The sequence below is a fragment of the Scomber scombrus genome, chromosome 11 (assembly GCF_963691925.1).
Source record: "Scomber scombrus chromosome 11, fScoSco1.1, whole genome shotgun sequence".
NCBI lineage: Eukaryota > Metazoa > Chordata > Actinopteri > Scombriformes > Scombridae > Scomber > Scomber scombrus.
Window position 1 is genome coordinate 4,435,533 of NC_084980.1, and position 25,251 is coordinate 4,460,783.

At 39.9% G+C, this 25,251-nt stretch overlaps 1 protein-coding gene across 1 annotated transcript in view; it reads right to left on the bottom strand.

The window, feature by feature from the left end:
* Window positions 1–817: 817 nt before the first annotated feature.
* The window catches only part of LOC133990423 (microtubule-associated protein 4-like), a 92,301-nt gene continuing 67,867 nt past the window's right edge, over window positions 818–25,251 (bottom strand). The window contains exons 8-18 of the mRNA XM_062428737.1: window positions 22,162–22,502; window positions 19,383–19,565; window positions 18,395–18,509; window positions 16,557–16,616; window positions 16,028–16,281; window positions 11,414–11,470; window positions 5,316–5,408; window positions 3,006–3,087; window positions 2,806–2,915; window positions 2,409–2,598; window positions 818–1,178 (exon numbers count right to left, since the gene is read on the bottom strand). Of these exons, the coding sequence (XP_062284721.1) occupies window positions 1,174–1,178; window positions 2,409–2,598; window positions 2,806–2,915; window positions 3,006–3,087; window positions 5,316–5,408; window positions 11,414–11,470; window positions 16,028–16,281; window positions 16,557–16,616; window positions 18,395–18,509; window positions 19,383–19,565; window positions 22,162–22,502 (1,490 nt within the window). The 3' untranslated portion in view covers window positions 818–1,173. The remainder of the gene's footprint in view (window positions 1,179–2,408; window positions 2,599–2,805; window positions 2,916–3,005; window positions 3,088–5,315; window positions 5,409–11,413; window positions 11,471–16,027; window positions 16,282–16,556; window positions 16,617–18,394; window positions 18,510–19,382; window positions 19,566–22,161; window positions 22,503–25,251) is intronic.

Here is a 25,251-nt window from a genome sequence, read left to right on the forward strand (position 1 = left end):
TCATCATATAGAGTTAGGATTACAGAGTGGTTTAATACTCCTGTTTCAAAGTTAAACCGTCAGCTTGAAGTAATATTCCCCCCTTCAAAGTCAAATGCTAACTGTGATCCTACGTGAAAATACTTGGCAGCCGGATCATATACCTGTGTTCAATGCCGAAAAGCTTTTTGAGCCAAGTCTAACCAAAACAGCAGCAAAGTTCCCCATCATTTTATGCCCACCTTTCTCCATGATTATCATACCATTACATTTTTTTTTTCTAATTTGAACACGGACATCAAAAAATTCCCTCACGAAAATAAACGAGCGCATCTTTTTCTACATCGATTTTGAACTCTTCATTCGTCAGCCCTTGTCCTTTGCACCGGTCACTGCTAGCTGTGAGCGTGAAGATATTAATAGTCCAGGGTTAAAGTATCGTAATGAATTTGGAGGAGACAATGGAGATAACATTTGATGAGTGAGCTGTAGAGTTACCTATAGTGAGAGAACTGTGCGAGTACTGTAGATATTGTAGATTTGCAGAGGTTTCCTCGCCTTGCCTGGTAACAAGACCTCAGCTGGTTAGTGTGTTCTGGGACTAAGTGGACATGAGCTGTGAACGGATGTGGGGTAAAAAGCGGTGTCAGCGTAATGATTGCTAACAAGATTGGGAGATAAAGGTGGTTTTGAAGTCTGAGGCAGGGTGCTTCGGCTATGAGGACAAGTGTTTAAACAGTAATTATACTCATAGGTGGAGATATTTGAAGAAAAAACTGGCTATGCTCAGTATACTTCCATACAGCATTGACTACGATAGTGGGATTATTGCATTGGGGTTGTTAGATTCGGGGTCGGGGTGCTTACAAGGGAACTTCGTCAGTCGAGAAGCTGGTGGAACCCCACACAGAGAAACACAGACAAACAGCAAGTGCTCTTCTCTGTGGTAGGCAGGGCCAAAGGTCAACCCGAGGGCACTGAGAGGTCAAAGGTCAGGATTGATAGCAGGAAGCTGGCAGGCGGCGGACCCCAGAGAAACACTGAGAGGCGAACGGTCAGTTTGGTGCTGCGGTGGGCGAGATGGAGGGCGGGCCAGAGGGAAGTGACTGCGCCGTGGTAGGTTGGTTGGTCGGTTGATTGGCAGGTCGGCGAGCGCCATGCGTGTCCCGCCAAAAAACTACGGGTCACTGAGACTCAATCTGCAGAGGGGAGGGAAAACAGGATTAAGGAAAGCGATGTCACCAACAAAGAATAGAAGATACATGATGTAGATACATGGGCGGAAATTTCCAGAGTCTAAATTTCACCAGCCAGATGGTCTGTAGGTAATAGGCTGTTACTGTCTGGGGCAGATTTGTATGAATTATGGGCAAAATTACCAAAACATCCCTGTTTTATATTGTATTATCACTGAGGCCATCCATCAATTAGGCCGAGTTTGGCATCGGGTGGCAGAAGTCTGCTGTCCCTCTGAACTCTGGAGTCTGGAAGCAGCTGCAGTGCCACAGATTAATTTATCCACTAAGACTGGCTGATCTTTACTCAGCGACTCTCTACATAATTTAATTTTGTGGTAAAGTGTCTCTTCTATTTTTACCATCCCACTCAATAAGAGAGAGCAGGTACACACGCATGCAGTCACGCACGCAATATATACCAATTTATTGTCAAGTATGTCTGCAATTGACCGTCTGATAAACCCCCTGGAACGGCAATTGTCCGATCATAGCTTAGCAACTGTAACTAGGCACAGCAGGCCAGTCATGCTTTGGGATTTCTCCACATGTTGATGCAGTGGACATTGGGGATGGGTACTGATAGTATCTGTGTACTGTGGTATAAGTACCTTACACAATTAAAATAAATGAGCTTGAAGAAGTGATCATTAAGCTCAGACAGATTTAATGATGTCTGTATTCAGCTACATAATGTTTGTGAGTGAAGACACATCGCTGTTTTAATATCATCTCATTTTCAGGTTGTGAATTCAATTAGGCTGCCTTCAAAAACTGTCGTGTTTATGCCAAGACTAAATTGTCGGTTGAGAGTTAGAATTTAGTTACTTGCAAATGATGAGAGGTAAAACGAATAATATTTGATAAGGGATTTGGATTCGATAATAATGGAGGATTTTTTGAGGATTTCCAAAACTAAAAAACACAAGAGTAAAGTGTAATAATCCTCATAACCTCTATGCTATTTGTACATTTCTCTGTAAGGTAACCAATAAAATGTACAAGCCAAAGTCGTCATTTCACCCATTAACATCAACCATCACTGGCTTCAATTGATAAGCCTTCTTTTATGAACCTCTATTGTTTAAAAAGTTACTGAGAATCCTGAGAGGTCAAACGTCTGCAATTTGCTATAATCATTCAGTGCTTTAATTGTGTGTGTGTGTGTGCGTGAGTGTGTGCGTTTACACCTACTTGTCTCAGTGATGCGTTTGTCTATGCTATGGGGCTCCCTCAGTCCGTCCCCCCCAAAAGGAGTAGCTATGGGCTCCTTCACCCCATTCTCCTTAGCAACACCTCCTGGTGCTGTTGCCTTGGCAACGCCTGCTTGTCCGGTTGCCGGAGCATCACTTGGTGGTGATGTCTTCTCCTCTGCCTTCTCGTCCTGTTGCCAAATATAGATAGACACGCAGGGGTAGGGGGAGAGACACACACACACACACACACACACAGGTTTTTTTCCCCAGTGTACTTCTCTCATGCTACTGCACCATCTAGTGGTTAAAGCCTGTAAAAGCACAATGAGTCAACAGAACGTGACAGGTTATCTGTCTGTTTACTAATAATATTAAAGTCTGTGTTAAAGTTTGACCTTGTGTCCGTTGGTCTGTCCATTGCCGGGACCCACATTGTCCATAGATCCAATCTTAGACTTAGCCTTAAGGTTTAGCTTGTGGGACTCAATCTTGACATCACCGCCACCTGCAGTAAAAAAGAAGGCTAGTCTGAGACCAGAATAGAAAAGAATAAATCTTAGGGAGGAAAATAGAGGCGGATGTTTTTAAGTCGGACCTGGCTTATGTTTGATGTTGTCCTTGGAGCCACATTTGGACGTCACCTTGCTCAGATCAACCTTCTTATTCAGGATCTGCACCTGGGGAAGAGGAGAGATTTATACTAATTCATAAAAATGTCACATCCACTACAGTGCATCGATACTTCAGCATCCACTCTAACCAATTTTCAAAAACCCCACTGTGATCCATTACCATGCACCTGGTGCATTTATAGAGAGGATGACACTCTGTCTCTACAATACAATGTGAGTTTGTGGGAGAATGGCAGACAACACAGCAACAGCACATTCTGGACTACCTACCCATGCTTGATCACCCACATGGACCTGTTCTATTGTTACTCAAGGTGCCTTTTCGTTTTGTTAGTCTGGTTGATGAGATTCCATTTATGCATATAAATTGGGACAGGCAATAATTGCAGGGCAGGAGCAGGCAGTTATTAACATTCAGGATCCTAAGTGGTAATCCTGAGTAGTCTGCGGCTGCTGGCTTTGATGGATTTTAAGACCCCAGCGACCTGACTTGACACAGTGTGGGATGAGATCAATCCGATTTACATATGTGATGACACACAGAGGGGCTCTAACAGTCAGTTGACTTCAACCCTCGCTGGTTTTAAAATTGTATTAGCAAACAAACCATTAACAGCTCTGATTACCTGATTGACACTGGAGCTTCATAAGAGGCTGCTTAAACAGGTCAAATATTAATAACCTGAGCGAATTCAAATATTCATGATATCATTCCAGACAGAACGTTTGAACATTTGCTCACTTTATAATGTATTCATCCTATAATGCTGACATTTGTATAGTATCTGTGTATCAGTACACAGTAGTACCTCATAGGATTACAATAAATGTGCTTGAAGAGCATATTGAATGAAACATGGAAGGAAAATAAATAAGAATATCCATCCATCATTCACGTGAACATGACGTACGAGAAAATGAGCAGTAAAATACCGTATAAACCCCAAACAGAAATAAAGGTTTTTAAAAAATGGTAAAAATAAATAAATAAGGCAATAACTATTCGGAATATACTGGAAAATGTGTTAAGATCAGATGCTGATCATATTTCCCGTTTCAGGCGGGTAAACTTTGAAACTATTTTGCAGTTTTTTCTTGCAAATTAATGCCAAAGCTGCAATATTGGCTTACTGAGGATGCACCTTCCATATGAGAGTGAACGAGATTAAAGGAAGTGTACTGAACACACACAAAAAAAAACTCTGTAAACTGATATTACAGACAAAAACACTTTTTTTAAAAAGGCACCCAGTTACTATGAATAATTTCTTAGGCCCAGCTTGTTTTTCTTGTATTCCTCTAACTACATTTGTAAGAGAATCGTTGCACAGTGCTCTGAGGTATTCATACAAAATAAATAAGACAAAAAGAAACAAGCCTGTTTTGAGCAAATACTGTGCATGTCAATATATTTTGAGCAGATCTCTTCGGTATTGAAATAGTACAGTTTCAATACGAGACAACATATGAACATAAGGCCATTCTCGCTCTACCTTTCGCATTTTTGTTTCACAGAATTAAAAGAAGGCGAAGTGGTGATTGTGAGAGCAGCCCAGAGATGGAACATGATAGTGCAGCAGGTGTTAAGAGCAGATGGGAGCAACATCTGGAAGGGTGGGTATAAGGACCCTGTGGTCAGTGGGTTTTAAGTGAAATCAAACTGAAATGCAAACACAGGGGAGCTATTAATGTGCTAATTACAGCGCATTCATTCTGAGTGATAACCTTTCATGTTAAATGTTTGATATTTGCATTTCTAAATTGGACTCCGATTGCTTCCACGACTGATGGATGCTCAGTACAAAAAAAAACCTTTATTAGATTTTCTAATTCAGCAAGCAGAGTCCTGATAGGGGATAACGCAGTATACTGATTATAGTACAGATTGATTAGATTTCATACCAATATTAGATCTTCTCATGCTTGCATAAATAAGGATTAAGTATATAGAAAAGTGGTCAGATTGTTCTTCTTTTAACAGGTAAAAGTCAGATCTACAATCTGTTGTGTAGACTTAATTTCTGTGTAAATACAGTCCAATCAGGTGTAAATGATATATAATAATGCATCCAGTCATGGAGAATCTAATTTACATAACACGATTACAAATTTCTGCTTTTATCATTTACTGATCGAGCTTTTTTGTGGCTGCTTTACAGGATAAAAAAAGATTTCCCCAATTGATCATGACCGAATTTTTTTTTAAATTTGCATAAAACCTTCGTCGCATCCATCCTAAACCAGAGTCTGCTTCCAGCTCCAGCAGTACTTACATTGCCACCTCCAGGGACATGTTTCATATTGTCCTTGGAGCCACAGCGAGACGTGATATGGCTGAAGTCCAGCTTTTTGTGCACTATCTGAACCTAAAGACAGGCAGGGAGACACACAGGCAAGCAAGAAAGAGATAGAGGGAGGGCAGATAGAGAAGGGAAGGAAAGAATGAAGGAGAGAAAGAAAAAAGAAAAGAAAGAAAGAGGAGAGCGGCAGAGAAGAGCAGATCAGCTGGCAGCTTTAGTTAACAGGAAACAGAGCCTTGTACTGTAACTATGGAAGACTTTCTGTCATTGTCTGCGTTACGAGAGAATTAAATCAGCACATGAGGCTGTAAAAAACATTTGGGGGACATTCTATAACAATAATTGTTGCTAAAATGAGAAAGTTCGAGATAAACTTCCTCTCAAAATGAATGTTAACTTATCTAAAAGGTTGAGGATACTGACTTAATAACAGATCGCTTCCATAAACAGCGTGATGTGAAATTAAACAAGCACAGGACGAAACACTGAAAGGTGAGACGGAGCACATGCAGCAGAATATTGCAGTGGACAGTCGGGGGGGGGGGGGGGGGGGGGGGGGGGTTGTGTGTTGACACGTGCCGTTCTTAAGCAGAGGAAGAACTGCAAGCAACTAACACGAGAGAATGGAAGGTAAAAGATCAACGATGCTCCTTTTAGCTTAGTTTAAGTGGGCTGTTCTTTGATGTCTTTCTGCACTGTTAGATTTACCACAGTCACAGAGGAAAGACTGAAGCACAGCTCTAAGTGCAAATGGATTTTTTTTTTTTTTTAACAAGGAAACCAAAATGACTCATATTTTTAATCTGTCAACTTTGTCCACAAGTAGGATATATATAGCTTTTTTTCTCCTGTTTTTTTAAAGGGCAATTTTATGCCTTTATTAGATAGCGGCAGTAGAGAGATGACAGGGAACAAGGGAGAGAGAGAGATGCAAGAAAGGGAGTGGAAAAATTTAACAGCAAGGGTTACATCACAAAAAACACTGTTAGAACAAAAAAAAAGAGGCAGAAAACACAACACATCATAAATAAATAAAGAAGTAAGCTGTGAAAGGTGAAAGTGAAACTTGGTCTGTTGTTCGTCACACTGCCGAGATCTGAAGCGTGAATCAGACTCTCTGCATCCAGATCACTTTCCCACGTCTCTGTAACAGCTAAGAGACACGTCATCTGATGTTAGCGGACGCGAGCTCGCGGCCAATCCGTTTTATAATGAGGCTGGACATTAGGCAGACTAACAGAAGACGCCATTGTCCTCCCTCTTCCTTTTCTTTTTGAATCTGTCTGATGCAATGATGCTTTCAGCCACAACTCAGGATAGTAAACATCAAGATTTGAAAAGGTTATGATCCACAGGAGGTTTGGAGTCTGGTGTGTCCCACTGGAGAGGAAATATCACTTATGTTTTTTAATTGGGTTCAATTCCGTCATATTTTTATGGGCCAGAAAGCCGGGGGGGGGGGGGTTATCCACACCTTGCTGCCCAACAATTATCCTTAAAGATACAGTTTGACATTTTGGATAATAAAATGATTCACTTTCTGGCTGGGTTGGATGGATATTCCAAAATATCAAACATATATCATCCTTAAAAAGTCTAATTTGTTGTTGCATTATAAATAATAGAAATACAAGAAAAAAAGCTTGGAATACGCTATGTGGAATGATAATAGTTAGTAGGTTTTTCAGGTTACCCATATACGTATATACATAATTACTGTACACTGACACTACTACACTGTCCCATCAGTCAAAACCTCTGCTTCCTAAAGGAAAATGGATAAATGTTTCTCTAATTTTCTAAAAGGTTAGTGTTCATTTTAATCAGTAACTCTTCAGCTTATATTATCCCACTGGGATAAGAGATGAGATAATAACAGAGAGAGAGATAATAGTTTCCCACTGCCACTCAGCATGATGAAAAGTTAGTGACGTGTGGGCTATTTGAATCTCTACATTCTCCTCCACTAACGGCTCATTTAACTGCTCATATTCTTAGAAACCTGACATTTTCTTCGAAGCGGCGAGCTCACATTAGTGCAGAGTCCCCAAAGTCCCGAAAGATAATATTTTCTTATCTTGTGCATCCAAGATATTAACGTGTGCGCTTGAGTGAATATCTCTTAGCATGTAACACGTTCCCATCCTATTGTGATATCAGTTTCATTTCCTCTGTGTTTGTATTTTATTTTTTAAAAGCACTGCAGCAGACATAAGACGCCTTTCTCTCAGTCTCAGTCTCTTTCTCCAGGATGAAAATGGCACGATGACGCAGGTGGTACCAGCAAAGGATGACTCACGAAGCAGTTAGCACACGTACACTTTACGAGTGAGGGCACGCACGTACACACGTATCCACACGTACACACACGTAGAGCAGCAGCTTGTAAACAGAGTATGTAAGATTCTTTTTCCAATAACATGTTGTAAGCCATCCTAATTAATGTTAGTACACCTGCACTAACTGCAAGGTTGTTGTCAGAGGTCGAAGAAGTACTTAGATCCTTTACTTATGTAAAAGTCATGAAAAGATCCTACTGCTGTAAAAGTACTGCAGTATTATGAGTGATGTAGTATGCAGTATTACAGTAAAAGTACTGCAGTATTATGAGTGATGTAGTATGCAGTATTACAGTAAAAGTACTGCAGTATTATGAGTGATGTAGTATGCAGTATTACAGTAAAAGTACTGCAGTATTATGAGTGATTTAGTATGCAGTATTACAGTAAAAGTAGTGCAGTATTATGAGTGATGTAGTATGCAGTATTACAGTAAAAGTACTGCAGTATTATGAGTGATGTAGTATGCAGTATTACAGTAAAAGTACTGCAATATTATGAGTGATGTAGTATGCAGTATTACAGTAAAAGTAGTGGTTTGGTCCCTCTGACTGATATATTATTATATATGACATCATTAGATTATTAATAGTGAAGCATCAGTGTTAGAGCAGCATGTTACTGTTGTAGCTGCTGGACGTGGAGCTAGTTTACACTACTTTATATACAGTTAGCTAGTTTAGTCCAAAGGGTCAGCAGATAAATGTGAGGGGTCATCAGATGATTAATGGGAGAGGAAAGAAGAAAAAAGTTATGATACATAAATCTGTTCCCAAAAATAGAAAAGTTTAAAGGTAAAAATCACTATTTGGTGGAGCTGTTAACAACTCATAGACATCTGAAATATGAACCTGACTACACACTGCTTTTTGTAAGAAAACACTGGTTTCATCTTTAACAATGTGTTGTATTTTAAAAGCTTGTTATATTATCCATTGTGTCAAATCTTCATCCGAATAGTAACTAAAGCTGTTAAATAAATGTAGTGGAGTGGAGAGTACAATATTTCCCTCTTCCCCACGTCATCTGATGTTAGCGGACACAAGCTTGCGGTCAATCAGTTTTATAATGACGCTGGACATTAGGCAGACTAACAGAAGACGCCATTGTCCTCCCTCTTCCTTTCTTTTTGAATCTGTCTGATGCAATGATGCTTTCAGCCACAACTCAGGGTAGTAAACATCAAGTAACTAAAGCTGTCAAATAACTGTAGTGGAGTAGAAAGTACAATATTTCCCTCTGAAATGTAGTGGAGTGGAAGTATAAAGTAGCATCAAAAATAAGTACTCATGAAAAGTACAAATACTTCAAAAATGTACTTAAGTATAGTATTAAAGTAAATGTACTTAGTTACATTTCACCACTTATTGTGGTCATCATGTCTCCATTCTAATTTTAATAAGGAATGGTTAAAATAAACTATATAATCAAAGGAGGTGACCTTATTTCATGAAGCGCCACAAAACTGCACGTTTGTCATTTTAATAAACAAATAAACTAAACAAGCTGACTTCATTGCTTAAATCCTTAAATCAACATGTTTCTTCTGCCTGTTCATGCACCATGTCTCCTGCAGCTGTGTGCACACTGTCCGCAACCATTGACGTGTGCATGCTGCAGCACAGTTGTCCTAGCAATGTGACTTATTGGGCACTGTGGACAAATCTACAACTAGAAGACGAGAGGTGACTGAAACAAGGAAAAGCTGCTCTTTTTCTTTGTAAACACCTTCAACAATGGCATTTACATTCAGTATGTACATCGTTTGGTTCCTTGTTCATCTCGTCTTAAAATATGGTAGCTTTCTTTGTTATTGGTGTGAGTTGGAAGTTCTTGGCTAGATGAAAGCACATACCAACAAGCCATGGAACTACACACAGCCAGCGAGCCTGCAAATCACAACGTTTCAAATTTCAAGATGTCTAACATCGTTCATGATGTGACTGTAAAGATTTGAAGTGGAGAGGTTTCTGTAGTCTTTAATTCCACTGAAATCCCTGTTCACTGCTAATTAAGCCTATTAGACATAGGAACACAAACAGTAGTTGCCACTTCAATCGGTATTATTTTTGTACTGGAACATCTTGATGAAAATGTACCCGCTGGGGTGTCCTTGGAGTGGATGGATATAGAGGTGTAGATGATGATGCTGGTGAGGTTAGAAAGAGGGTGTAGTTTGGGTGGATGTGTTGAACAGTATATGACGCTCAGTGGATGGAAATGTTGAAGTGTTACAGAAATGAAAATATAAATGACAATAATTGTGAAGTTAAGATTGTAACTCATAAACCTATTCGTTGCAGAGAATACACGAGGCAATTTGCATATACAGGAGCAGAGTTTCAAGGTTGTCATAGCAATACTTTTTCATAGAGAAGGAAGTGATTCCTTGCTGGCTCTCTATCCACAAACACCGTTAATTGTGTTTGATGTAATCTCCAGTCAAGCAGGAAGTGCTGCTGCAGGGTTTAAATCGGGTTGTTAAGGTGAGTGTTAAGCTTTTATCTGTGTGTACCACAAGTTGCAATATTTTCAAAGTAAAAGCAGTGACATCAGGACCTCACAGAACCTGTTTCTATTGGGTTCTTTTGACATTTGTTTTTGTATAAGTATTAGTTTCCTGAGTTGTGCTACTTATTTGGTTTGATATGCTTCTTTGTAGATATTGACTGATAGATATTTCTGTTCCTGCTACTCTTACCCCAACATGTAACACATAAACATCTTAATAGCCTTCCTTAAAGGCATGTTTGTACCAAGTATTACGAGAGCTGCACATCTTATTTCAAGATTACCTCCATCCATTTCTATAAAAATTTCTCACTGACTTCATACAGCAAAAATCTATCTATCTCCCTGGTTTGCTTTCACTTTATGGCCCACACCCATTTGTGTCTCTTTCTCTTAATTTAACTCTTTACATTTTCAAAGCTCTGGAAATGTTACACACAAAAATGAATGATACAAAGATTAATAATTGACCTTGTTTACAATTCAAGATGTCCTCTCACCGGTTTTACATTTTAACATTTTATTTATAATGATTAATGATTAATTTGTATGTGTGGAAAATAGTTTTTGTTGCAGTACCACAGTTGGCCACCGGGACAAAAAGCTGACTCATTGACGTGTGCATGCTGCAGCACTGTTGTCCTAGCAATGTGACTTATTGGGCACTGTGGACAAATCTACAACTATAACACGAGAGGTGACTGAAACAAGGAAAAGCTGCTCTTTTTCTTTGTAAACACCTTCAACAATGGCATTGGCACTGTGTCAATCCACCTCTCTTAATGCATTCATAGTTTAGGTCCTTTTTGGAGAGCTCTCAGCCAGGTCACCTAATGATGATGTACTGTAATCAAAGTGAACTGACTCTGACTCTAGAGAATGATATAATATTACATCAACATAACGATTGTTTAGTAAAGTTTTGTATACATTTTTTTATTCATTTGGTTGAATTTTTAAAAAAAAAGGGGAGGTTTTCCTTTCAGTCTGCTTTCAACAAATCATTGATTTAGTAATGATGAAATGAGACAAATATAAACTGCAGTGTGGAGTGGTATATGGAGATATAAACGGACACCCCCTTTTCCTTTTGGCATAGAGGGGTGTGGTGTATCTTAGGTGGATGTAAAATGGGCCGTGTGTGTGTGTGGTGAATGCAGAGAGAAGGTGGCAGGATGTACTGGTGTGTGAGATGTGAGGCTGTAGATGGCGGGGACTCACTCTGGCCTTGGCCGCAGGGTTGGAGGGGTCTGATGTCTTGTTCGGGGTGGAGGAGACCTGGAGAGACAACCACCCCTCGGTAAATACAATCTCCAACCGAAAACACGCCACAACACAAGGGGTGAAAGAGCAGGTGGGCTGGGCAAAGCGGAACCGGTCAAATGGAGGGCAACTGGATATGTGTGTTAGCACCTGGGCCAATCAGATGAGTATATGGGCCATTACAGCCAATCAAAAGGGCAGCATATGATTCGATGGAATATAAATGCACGGATCTAACAAACATTATACTCAAATCCATTGCCAGCATTTGGGTGTTTGTCATTTTAAATCATTGACATCAAGAAGCTCTGGGGTTAGAAAATGCAGTGGAAATTAATTAAGGGCCAATCACATGATCAGATGAGTAATGACAACCATTTAAATGGCAGCAAACTGATGCAGATGGAGCATTTTTTTAATCATAACAATGAATTGCAGATTAGTACCAATAAATCATTTCCTGTGTTAAACACAAGAGCCAATCAAATATGAGCACAATAAAAAAACGTACCCAAAAAACACCATTACAGACACATGAAAAATCAGTTACAGGTATATAAGAAACCAGTTCAATTCCTAAATACTGAGGATGGAAAGGGTGTTAGAACAGGGTACACTGTATTAAAATACAAAGACAAACCAATATCAGTATCACTTGATGAGTCACTGCACTTATTTTGATACAGGGCGCTGTTGTGTTTGTGTGTATAAAACGGCTTCACTGTGATAAAAAGAGTAGAAAGCACGTCTTTGAAAAACGAGGAAAACACCCGCAACAACAAAACAACGTGAATCTGTCTGAAAGAGGGAATAGTCCTGAAAAATTGCATTGCAATGCTGATGATTAATACCCCCTTAGCTGCTCTCTTGTTGTGTACAAGAACATATGAGGTTGGGGCCAATTTTAATGATCTATTTGGAGAGGTAATGAGAGCTCCTTGTTCACAGTGATCTGACTTTAATTGGCCTTGTGATTATGTCTAAATGAAGAAGTGAGGAATCACTGGGAATATGAAGCAGGGTGTGTCTAAAGAGGAACATACTGTTTACTCCTTGGGGAAGTAAAAGGATAAAAATGCATATTCTTAAACTCTGGTTTTGTGAAAGTTTGAGTTTGACAAACAATGCAGCAGAGATGGAAACAAGATGAACTGGACTGACGCATTATATTACATAGCAGGGCGGATGGAGAGCAGATTTTTGTGATTCAAAGTGACAACACAAACCTTTCCCCAAGACGGGCTGTCACAAACACTGAAGACAGACAATACAACCAGGTGTCCAGCTATGCCAGTTTATGATGTGTTAAAGATGGACAAAAAATAGCATGTATGCACAGGAACAATTGTATTTGGTAAAAGTTACTGCAAGACCAGGACTAAAACCTACCATGCCAACTATGGAAGAATATGGACATATGAAAATATGGTTTTTATAATTCAATTTGGATGAACTATCTCCACTCACTCCCTTCCCTAAGTTCACAAAATGTATGCACTAGCCACATTCCTTCCCTCTCTCTTCCTCTTCTGGTTTCTACTCTTCTATAATAAGTGTCTGAATCAGTCAGAAAAATACATATTTCAACGTGTCTTAACAATGTCAACCTTTACTGTGTTTCAGAACAGTTTGAGTTCTAGTTGTTTTCACAAATCTGTTAAGTTTAAGTCACACACATGACTCCATTTGATTTATTTGATATTAACCAGTGTAAGGGTGGTTGCATTGGTAGGATAATGCTTTCTTAGTAGATTTAATTACAGATTAGAAAATGAAAGTTAATTGATTTTATTCTGTATTTGACTTGGTTAATCAATATTAGAGTGTTTCCCACTGGTTCATAATGTGTTGATGAAATTGGCATGGACAGCAGGAAGTATTCAGTTTGTAAGTGCGACATTTTCACATATTTGATTTGAAGATCAGTTTGATCCTCTTTCGTCCAAAACACGGCCCTAGACTATAAAAGATTAACATGTGTTGTCTGGCTTTGCTTTTTCTTTTGGGTTTCTTCTTTTTCTTGCTTGTGGACCTCCTGCTATGGTGCCTTCTGTGTTCTTTTTCTTTATGCCTCCATTAAGAAACAGTAGGAGCTAATCCTCTGCCATTAATTGTATCAGAGTTGATGCAGTGCTAATTATAAAATGATTTTTGAATTTTTATTGCTTTGTTATTTATTCCTTAGTGCAACTTTGACTCGTTTTTGTCAGTTTCATTCATTCATTCTTTCAGTAATAACCTGTTCTAATCTAATTTCCCCATCCATTCATTCATGTGTATATAAATGTATGTGTAGTAATTCCCTATTCATGCCAATTTCTTGTTAGTTAAATAAATCATTTTATTTATAGCCAATCTGTGTATTATAATGAACTGCAGAAAACTGATTCCAGGGTTGTTGTTTTTTTTTTTTTTTTATGTCTGCCTTGCTTTGATTTTATTCTTGACAGTTTATTCTTGAACCTCTTTTAGTTCCTCATGTGTTCCTGTAGCCCTGCCCATCGTGCTTTCCACTGCTCATCTGTCCTGTGTAATCCCTGTGTTTTGCCAGCCACACCCTTCTAATCACCTTGTTCTCCAATCACGTTCCCTCCTTATTCTGGTCCCTGCTTAGCCCAGCTGTGCCTTGTTTTGACATTGATCCCCTGTGTATATGTATACCTGTCTTATCTATTCTCTTAGTTGTTTGTCACATCATCATATATGTTCTGGTGTTCCAGCCTGTCTTGGTTCCTTGTTTCATCCCAGTCTGTCACCTGAGCCTTCTGTCACCTCAAAGTATAAGTCTTAAATTAAGACGTTAAGCGTTAAGCATTTGACTGTTTTATCACAACTTATCTAATTGTTGGGAGGATGACATTATACCCCCTCTTCTTCTTCTTAAAATAACTGTTCTTATACTCATGAGTTACCAGGGAACAGTATGTCCCCCCCCCTCTTCACACTACATGCACTGTGTTGAAGATAAGAGTGTAAGAAGCTGACAGCACTACAGTACAGCATTGCAAATTTGAGTGAATCCAGTGTGTTCAGACTCCCAGACACTGAGAGAGCATGCAGTGATCTTCTGTTGGTGTTAGTGATCAGACCATGACTTTGATTTAGTGCTTTGTTAAGATTTAAAGAAAGTGTTTTCAATGCTCCACAAGATCTACTTCCACATCCATCAACCCTGCTTCAGGACAATGATTTACTAAAGACATCTTTTTTTGTTTTAAATTCAACTCAATGTTTGTTTGTGGGAAAGCCAGTCATCCCATTTTTGTATATTTCTCCTACATTTAAAATATAGAATCTATAGTTCAAGAAAGAATGTGATGTTTGCAGTTTATGACGGAATTGAACAAACTCATGAGCATAGCACGATTGTCCTTTGGGAGATCAAGACTACATCAGCACGGTTGGCAAAATTTGAAGGCACATCACTTTCTCACATTATGTATTTCATAATGTAACGCTCTCCAGAATGAATGTGAAAACACCAGTCTTATATTTCAGTGTATATGGGGAAAAACACAGCCTTTGAAGAAATAAATGTAAGTCTGATTGGACTCAGTAAACTGGTGATGATAGAACAGTGATTAACTTCAGCAGCACAGGAATAGAAAACAGGCTATAATACTTTTTAGAAAACCGGTAAGCTGCTGTTCATTATAGAGTTTCTGTCGGAACTCGATCAGAGTTCGAGAGAGTAGTAAGCGAGCTCAACTCAAAGTTTGCATTAAAGTGTGTTTGCAGCTGTAACGTTTTTCTAGGCTAGGGAGTGTCTTAAAGTCTGTTTATGGTGTTGGAGTCAGTCAGCACTAAAAGTGTTTGGTTAGTTCAGTTTAACCTTCAGGATTTTCCGAAGGCTTGTGTAACTTGTTTTTCTGCCGCAGAGGAAATAAATTCATGACTAATGAAAACTGCTCCAAAGCATCTTCTGTTGTCTCTACTGCAGAAATGGAATGTCATTCTGCCAAATACCGCTCTGATAGATGATAAGGAGCTCTAATAGACAAACAGGCCGTCTTATAAATGGTAACTGCTTGAGAAATTACATTTTGACCGCCTCCAAGAGGTAGGAGAATGTGAGTATGAAAATAAACTATATTGTAAGTTATATTCAAAAAGTATTTTTCCAAAAACAGTTGCCAATCAATGTGGTAGAAGTCAAGGGACTGAAAGAGCCAGTTCGGTACCTCGAACCCAAGTATACATCATGCCATTGAGAGTTACTGTGACTAAACACATTGAAAACTGACATCCCTAACATCAACCCAAACATCAGATCTTAATTTTTGTCCGAACCTGGCCCGACCAATCAGGTCCCATCGGGCTGGTTTGGGTATCCACCCTCTAGTTCATTAATGTTCAAGGATAGATTGAGTATCATCCATTCTGACAGCCTTTTGAGTAAAACGTGTTATTATGATGAACAACACATAGCAGCTATTTGAATACCACACCAACAAGTGTCAAATCATTCGCTGATGCAAGGAAATCATTCTGCAGCTTCTCAGGGATCTTGACAGTTACATCACTTCTCTGAATAATTCATAGACGATGCTTTCTGAGCCAAGTTTGTCCTACCTTTCCTCCACCAGGCTGATACTTAATGTTGTCGATGGATCCAATCTTGGAGCGGACGTTCTTCAGATCCGGTGTGGGTGCGTTGATGGGCCTGGGGGTTCGAGGAGCACGGGGCACCGGTGGCTTTTTCTCCAGCGCGGTCTGCTTGGGCACGGGAGGTTTGGTGAGGACCCGGCGGCGGTGACTGGTAGCGGAGTCACCGTTGGTGGCAGGTGGGGTAGCAGGAGTGGCGGTGGAGGCTGGGCGAGGACGAGCTACAGAGAAACGGGAACAAAAATAAAGCGCTTGTTAATTAAATATGAGCTGAAAAGTAAACAGCAGCAGCTACAGCAACATTTGTTTCTCTTTAAAAGTGAGTAGTAACATTGCAGAGATACAGATATAATGGCTCACAATGTATTTATGTATGACCATGTTATTTCATCATAAATAAGCTGTAAACAAGTAAACCAGCTATGTCATGACTGAATCATCTCCATCTATCATCATCACACATCTCACTCATAAGTTTTTTCTTCTACTCTCTTACCTGTAGGTTTGGGCTTCTTGGCCTCTCCTGTCTTGCTCTCAGTCTTGTCAGTCTTGCTTGCTGTAAAGGTGAACACAGCCTTAACAACACTCATCGGGAAAAACAAAACTATAACTATCGAGATTATAATTCATTCACAGGATGTTTTTTATATTGAGCAGAAATAAACATCTGTCTGTCTAGCACAGTGAGAATCACAGTTGTCTATATCAGCATCTGGGCTCACTCTAGAAATAGACCTAGATATAATGCAGATCAGCTGTAATCAAATCAATATTAAACAGATGGCCTAAAGGACTGTTTAATATAAACAGTTAATCCATCAATTATTATTATAATTTTTCCCTATTATTTTCCCTCTTTATATTTTACTGTCTTTCCAGTAAAAAAAGACACTTTGAGCTAGAGACGACTAATAATTCATAACTAAAGAACTGGCTGTAGATGGCTGACAACTGTAAAAGGCTACTGTTGACTGCTCATATGTCTTTTCAATTGCTCAGTTGTATGAAAAAACAGTGGACTGATGAGTCAAGGATCGTGCTTGCTGAGTCATTCCATCAGCTATTAAGGTGTGACAGCCACTCTGTCACGTTGATAAAGCTGAGCAGGATTTAATGCTGACATCCTGTGGCAGAGGCATTAAAGGAAAGTCAGGGATTTCTTTCCAAACACATGTTAGAAAAGAATTGCTGAAAACGTGAAAAGACTGAACTACTGAATTATGGAGTCAGAGCTTTTAATGTCTGTCACCATTTTTGTGTTCAGGATTTTATGGGAAGGCCTGAAATGTGGCTCCATGATGTAGAGGGGTTACTAGCATGAGCACTCCTCCACCATATAAACACTAGAGCACATATACTCATAATTACTATTTTTACAGCGGGTAGTTTTAACTTTCAGTCAATGTTGGGGCTCAAGGAGTTAGCTAGGAGATCACCAGGGTCAGAGGCAGAGCATTAGCCAGGCACCACTTCACCAAAAAGCACAGCATTAAAGTGAAACACTACAAAATATATGCTGAATTAACCAATGGCTCCCAACTTTACTTTATTTTAAAAATGTCCTCCATGTTGCTGCCTTACACCTACAAACAAGACACTATTTTAAATTGTGTATAATTATACAGTAGATTGGTGTGAGCGTTGTTAACTTGGAGGCTGTTCAGTGGGGTCGTGCTCTCAGCTCCTTCAGGACAAGCCCCCAAAGTTTCACAACAGAGAAAACTGCTTTTTTGAAACCTTATTTTAATACTTTTCAAGGAATTTTACTTATTTGCAGCCATTGGGTCAACTCATGCAGCTAACTTGAAATACGCAAAATACACACATCCCTGTGAACTGGTTGCATGAATCATATTCTCTGAGGGTGATTAGCTGAAGTGCACAAAAAGGCACAAAGCCCTTTTGACTACCAGACTGAGTCATAGCTCGCTTCGCTTAGAGAGGTGAGATGCTGTTTGAGATGTGTGGTTAAAAATACCCATGTGGTGTCTTCAAAAGACAGCCATTGAAACCAATAAAGTGTAACATATGGTGGCAACTCAGTTAAACCGACGCCTGAAGTGGTGCCAGTCTACGTTCTGAGTCATTTTTCCAGCTACTGTACAGTTGTTGAGGTCAGGTTGCACTGGCAGCAACTATGAACAACCCAAAGCAGAGTGGAGACACTGCATGGGACAACATCAGGTGCAGAGGGCAGGCAGTGTGTGTGTGTGTGTGTGTGTGTGTGTGTGTGTGTGTGTGTGTGTGTGTGTGTGTGTGTGTGTGTGTGTGTGTGTGTGTGTGTGTGTGTGTGTGTGTTTGTGTGTGTGTGTGTTTGTGTGTGTGTGTGTTTACCAGCAGGTTTGCTCGCAGCAGTCGCAGAGGAACCGTTCTTAGTAGCAGTTGAACGGGGAGCAGGAGTGGCCTTTGGCACAGGTGGGCGTTTCTCAGCCGTACCATTCTCTGGAGTCTGGACAACAAACCAGAGGAGAGATACAGTTAGAGTGGTGTGTGTGTGTGTGTGTGTGTGTGTGTGTGTGTGTGTGTGTGTGTGTGTGTGTGTGTGTGTGTGTGTGTGTGTGTGTGTGTGTGTGTGTGTGTGTGTGTGTGTAATTCTGCATGTGCAGCAGGAGTGTGTTTGCTGTTGCTGTTGCTGTTTTGTGTATAAAAGCTGCGTATTGAAACACTGATCGTGTAACCATGAAATGAGCAGAGAATGAAAGTGAAAGGAGAGGAAAAGAGGATGGGAGGACTGGAGGAGTAAGGTGTTATATATAATACTGTCAGATCTGAAATACAAAGACATACATACACTCGACACAGTGACAATAGAAGGAACATTTGATGTTAGAAGTATCAAAGAGACATAAAACACTATCTGTCTGATATTGTTTTTCTACAAAAAGTTCATTTACCTTGTTACATATTCTTAAAATTACATTTCCACCTTCTCTCTCATTGAAAAATCAATGTATAAATGTGCAAGCTGCTGCCTCCTGCTACATTGAAAATTCCATTGTCAGTGTTAACAATTAGCTTTAAAATGTTACAAATCATGCTCCTAGGTACACGTCTATAACTCAGATTTAAAGTGAACACAGAGAAACTTTCCACAGTTAACCGATGAATGTAAAAACAAACAGTGAAGCTTACACATTTAAATTAAATTAGCTTTATTAAATGACAGAGAAGTTACAATAAGCAAAACACATTAATGGACGATGTAGGTGTAAGAGCTGTTAAAGTCACAGTAGACAGAAATGTAGAAATATGCATAAAATAAACTAATGACACAGACTTCATGTATGTACCTACTGTATGCACAGTATACTAGTATACTCACCTTAGAATCCTTGGCTGTTGCTGTAGGCGGCCGCTTAGTGGCGGTGGGTGTGGTGGTCTTGGGTACAGGGCTTTTTTTATTGGCTGAGGCTGTGGTGGGGGAAGGGCGTTTGGCCGCTTTGGCCTCGCCACTGGTGGAGAGGGTGGATGGGCGGGAGTTTGGTTTGGTTGAACCCACGTCAGGCTGGTGATAATGCAGTTAAAAAGGAGCCGCGACAACACAGTAAAAAAAAAAAAAAAAAAAAGCCACAAAAAAAAGGAAGAGGAGACCAGGAAATAAAGAAAAAGATAAGTTCAGAGGGAAAATAGAGGGGAATGAATAGGAAGAAAAAGGAAAAAAGGGAGACAGATAAAGAAAGAAATAGGGCAGAGAGGGGATCACTGATTGTAATGACAGCGTGATATGGCAGCAGAGGCAGCATCATATGACAATCATAAAATATGTCATAGATCATTAAATTAAATGAGCAATTTTACAGCCACGTTCTTCATGAGCAGTAAATAATACAATCATAAGCCTTAAAGGATGTGGCTGGTGATTTTCTAATCTCATGTGCAGAGCCAAACCAACAATAAACTCATCGAGTGTATTAAAGCCTGATATATCTCACTCCTCTGTGCCATAGAGCTCCGTTTTCCAAAACTTAATCAAATCACAGCACAGAGGAATATGATATATCAGACTTTGGATACATGTGCAATACTTATAGATAGGATGAGCTCATTGCTGGTTTGGCTCTGCACATAAGATTTATTGACAAAGAGAAAAATGTAGAAAATCAGCAGCCAAATCCTTTAAATGTGATGAAGTGAAGCTGCAGTCCAAAAGCAGCACATGATATAGGAAATCAGGACTCAAGATACACAAACACTGAGAATCAGTAAACACGCTCGCACATATCAACAGATGGACTCAGTGGTGGACTTAATATGGAGACAGAGCACGATTTAATCCCGCCTACCCCCAGAGGGAGAAAACATTCACTGCTGTCACTTGTCAATTCTGTCTGCTGGCAAACAACAGACACAACAGAAAAATGTCTAAAAGCTGCTGTGTGGTGGGATGCACGACCAAAAGGGTAAAGAACCCAGAACTAAGCTTTTATAAGCTGCTGAATCGAAGAACTGAACCTGAAATAAGACAAAAGTGGATGATGTTTCAGGGTTGCTGTTTAATTGAAAGGTATGCACTGTTTGTAATAGGCGTTAAAATCCCAGAATAGCTGTCCTGCATTCAGCTGTAAAAAGAGCCTGAATGGAAAATGATTGCGTGTCCGGGTGTGTAATTTTCTCACCTCTGTTTACAAACCGTAGTCGTCATATCAGCTGTGAAAAATGTCGTGCCAGCCTGTTATGTAGTGTTGTTTGCTCTACAGTTGTGTTATCTATACTGTAGAGGTCATGTCAGCCCTTACATTCATGTATTAAATCTTAATGTAATGAGTATAAGCATCTGCTATAAACTACCTTTTCCTCTCTGGTAGACATAGAGTGCTAAAATAATCATCTGACATGTGGTAATCTAATGTTTTTAGCTAGTTACAGGCATTCCTTTGTTCATTGTTACTGTCTTTTTTTAAATTGTATTTAATTGTATTATTTTTTATATTTTTCAGCATCTCCTTACTGTATTCCATTGTCTTCTACTTTCATCTTGTTAATGTTGGCCTTGTTACTGCTCTGTGTTGTATGTCTTTGCTTTATCTGTCAAGGCACTTTGTAAACTCTGTTTTTAATAAAGGTGCTATATAAATTAGCATTAGCATTTCAGTCCTCAATTGCAAATTACGCGTCAATTGTTTTCTCCTCCGGTTGGTGTGGCTTTCAGGATATGTCTCTGTCGCTATGGTCCATGCTAGTAAGTGGGGAACAAGCTAGTGCTAGTGCTAGTGCTAGCAGGTCAAAACAGTTCGGAGGGATATTTCCTACAGTATGTACTGTGCTCTTTACTTGTTTTTGGTGTTTCTTTCTGAGTATTGTTTATTGTTTCATTCAAAAAAAAGGTTATGATAAAGGGGGAAAAGCTCCCAGAAGCGGGCTAGCTTGATAAGTGTCCGTTAGCAAACTCATTCAGCTGCTATCGCAAAGCTAACGTAATTCAGTTCTGATTCAGAGGTGTATTTGTATTTGTCTCTTGTTTAATAACTTCATACCTTTTTTTTGTGCAGAGTTTATCATCTGACAGAGGTGCCACAAAACTAATAAGCTGTAATAGCCTCCTCCAATTGTGTTACTCTGTGCTTATCTTTCCCCTCAGCACAGTTTGTTATTCCTCAACAGTGGGAATTTGCTTGCAAAGTTCATCAAAACTGAACTCGACATAAAAGATTTGCACAGATCGACTCCATCCATGTGACTTGGTCTTGAGACAGACACATAAAACACAGACAGAGACACATACACACACACACACACATAAACAGTGGAGAAGCGGCAGAAGCAGGAGAAGCAGAGCGCTGACAGAGGTGTTTGTGTGTGAACAGGTGTGTGTGTGTGTGTGTGTGTGTGTGTGTGTGTGTGTGTGTGTGTGTGTGTGTGTGTGTGTGTGTGTGTGTGTGTGTGTTTTGCTCAAGGACACTTTAACCGGCTGTTGTTGGACGACTCGGCTGCGGCAGAGTTCACAGCTGTGACCTTTTGGTGACAGGCCTGCTTCTGTAACCGCTGGATACCCTGCCAGCTTGAGTGTATGAATCTGTATGCAGGAAATGTGTGTGGACACTTCTTATGGGTTTTGTACGTCTGTGTGTGTGTGTATGTGTTTGTGTGTGCGTGTGACCCACCTTGCTCTTGCCGTCAGGGCTTGGCAGGGTCTTGCTGCCGTTGCCTGTTGGAGACTTGCCGTTCCCTTTCCCTCCCTTCTCGTCCTTCTTCTCATCCGGCTTCTTCTCCTCTCCCTTCTTCTCGTCTTTGTCGGTCTTCTCGGGCTTGTCCACCTTCTCCGCCTTCTCGTTGGCCTTGTTGTTTTTCTCCTCGTCTTTAAGGATCTTCTCAGACTTCAGGTTCTTGTCTGGGCTGAGGTCCTTCTTCTGCTGCTCCTCTTTCTCCTTCTTGTCAGAGGTTTCCATCTTCTCTGTCTTGTTGATGTCTGTCTTCTCCTGCTTGTCCTTGTTGTCATATTTCACTGTGAGGAAAAAGATTGTCATTGTGGGTCAGTTAAAAAACAACCTTGTCTGTTGGATGTTTATATTCCCAACATCCTGTTAAATGTTAAGAATATAAATGTCAGCATATAAAGTGACACGCACCAGAACTTTTGAACAGCTGTCACAAACACTAAATCACAAATATGTATACATGTATGATCTACCTTCCAGTCAGGGTTTGTGACTCATAACTAAGAAAGCAGTCTGACACTTTGGTGCACACTGATCCTATGTGTCCTCACAGACAAAAACTATCACATCACATCACAAGCACCAGCTGATGATTCTGCCAACACCGGTTACAGTATTCTCATATGCAAATGCCCACAGTGATGCTGTATATATAAAAGCCACGGTCACTGAGCTCACATCCTACAATGATGTAATGACGAGGCTGATTAGTCCCCTCTTCGATGAATTTGATGATTCCTCTCTCCTCTCTCTTATACTTAGTGCGTTGACTTTGTGATGTTTGACAGAAGTGATAGGAGCTGGCAGGAGCAGCTAACATTTGTAATACTGATGAAAAAAGACATTATGCCAGTTTCACATTTGTTAAAAGAGCGCTCCACAGACTCAGAACAGAACCTTCACTCCTGTCACATTGTCTGATTCATAATAAACAGTTTAAGAAAAACAAACCAAATTAATGTAGCAGAACTAAAGATATTGAACTTTTTACTTAATGGATTCTTTTCCATAATGAAAACCTGGTGCCTACATTACCCACAATGCACCCAACCGCTAGCCTCTAGCAGAGATGGGGAGCTAGAGAGGTCTGCTAACTTAATTCTTTCTAATTCCGCAACCCCAAATTGTTTTCATTTTTAACTGGTTTAACTTCTTCAGCCACAACCAACACTGACTCAGGTGACATCACTTGAGGCAATTTATCAGATTTCAAACTTCTAGCTCCCTCTAGAGCCACAAAACATTTTATATTTGTATACTTTTCATATATGCAGTAATACTTCAGTAACACCTCAAAACAGCCTTTGATTTGTGATAAATGTCCCTTTAAATTAAAATGAAAATCAACGGTACAGCTGTGAAACATTTCCATTCTTGACGATATGTGTTATTTAAGTGTTCACTTTTCTTCACTGTGTGTGTGTGTGTGTGTGTGTGTGTGTGTGTGTGTGTGTGTGTGTGTGTGTGTGTGTGTGTGTGTGTGTGTGTGTGTGTGTGTGTGTGTGTGTGCCAAGATTATAAAAACACCATTCAGAGATATCATCCTCATCAGAAGAAGCACTTGGTCAAACTGGGGTTACAGCACCAGTGTTTCTAACAGCATGATTCACGGGATGAGTTCAACTATGAGAGTATGACAGAGAGGGTTGAGAGGTTGATGGGGTTATGGACAAACAGCCTGCCAGGGTACGTGATGAGAGAGGCGAAGGCAGAAAGAGACAGGGGCTCATTGTTGTCACTAAGACATCTCTTATATAACAGTGACAGTGGACAGGTCTGCTTCTGCTCAGCCCTCATGCCCCCTCATTTTTCCCTCAGCGCTGACGTTTTTTCTGTGTGATAACTGCTCCATCTACTCTGAAGCCATGCCAAATTGCTGTTGTTTTGCTTTTTCAGCCATCGAGCAGACGGCGCGTCTCTAAAACTGCAGCTGCCATCAAACAAAATACATTTCGTTAGGTTGATTTTAAACTGTGGCTGCATACTAGCTCAGCCCGCAGCTTTATCAGACACTGGCTAATTCTGGAGAATTCTCACATGAACGACTCATGTGTGGTCATGCAGGCGACAGCGAAAGCTACAGTGTGTTCTGGGCACAGTCGCTGTCATCAGGGGTGCATTTAGTGATTTGGGGGCCCCCAGGCAAACTCTGTGTATGAGCCAAACTTTGGAATTAATTAGTTTCTGTTGTTCTTATTCAACCTCATGTACCAGCCTGATAAACTGTGGTTAAAATATATGGGTTTTTTTATAATATGAAATGGCTCCATGTTGAAATGTAAAAATTAAGCATTAAGTAATATTTCATTTAATGTATTTCAATAGTTAAGAATCATTTCATGCACCCTGACATTTAGGTACTGTCCCTTTAAGAGAGAATGTGCTCCTTCGACACTTTTAGGTATTTTAGGTTACTGAGTTCATGCATGGTGTAAATGTGGAATTTAGTTTGTTATACTCAGCCTGCTGAACCTTAAAGTAAGTAAGTAAAACTATTAAAACTGTAAAGTAGAAATATTGCAAAAGTGAAAGTACTTCATTAAAACTTTTACTTATAAGTGAAGAGTGACTTTACTTGAGTTCTAGGTAGAGATTTTAATTCTTATATAATGCTGGGTAGTTTAATAAATGATAATGCATCTCATTTTAACTTATATTTTAAGTAGCTCAGGGATTAAAGCAAAAAAAGATCTTGACTGATTCCCCCCACCCCCCACCTCCCCAGCCAAGTCATAAGCTGTTCAACATCTACCTTTTCATGGAAGCCCTTTTGCAGTTACTTCCTAGGATTTAAGGTAAAACCAGGTGGAAAAAACAAGGTGGAAACAGCAGAGAACGGCAAGTTGTTCTCCTGCTGAACAAGATTATATTTCACCCACTAACCATTGCTGCTCTTTTCTAAATGAAATGGAAAAGCTTACAGGCATACTGCGGTCTGTATAACCATAGTGGGGACTGTAGGTATACATGTTCAGAAATGGCTTGTGTTTTATCTTAACACCTTATGGGCTTCAGAAAAAAGTTAACATAATAAAA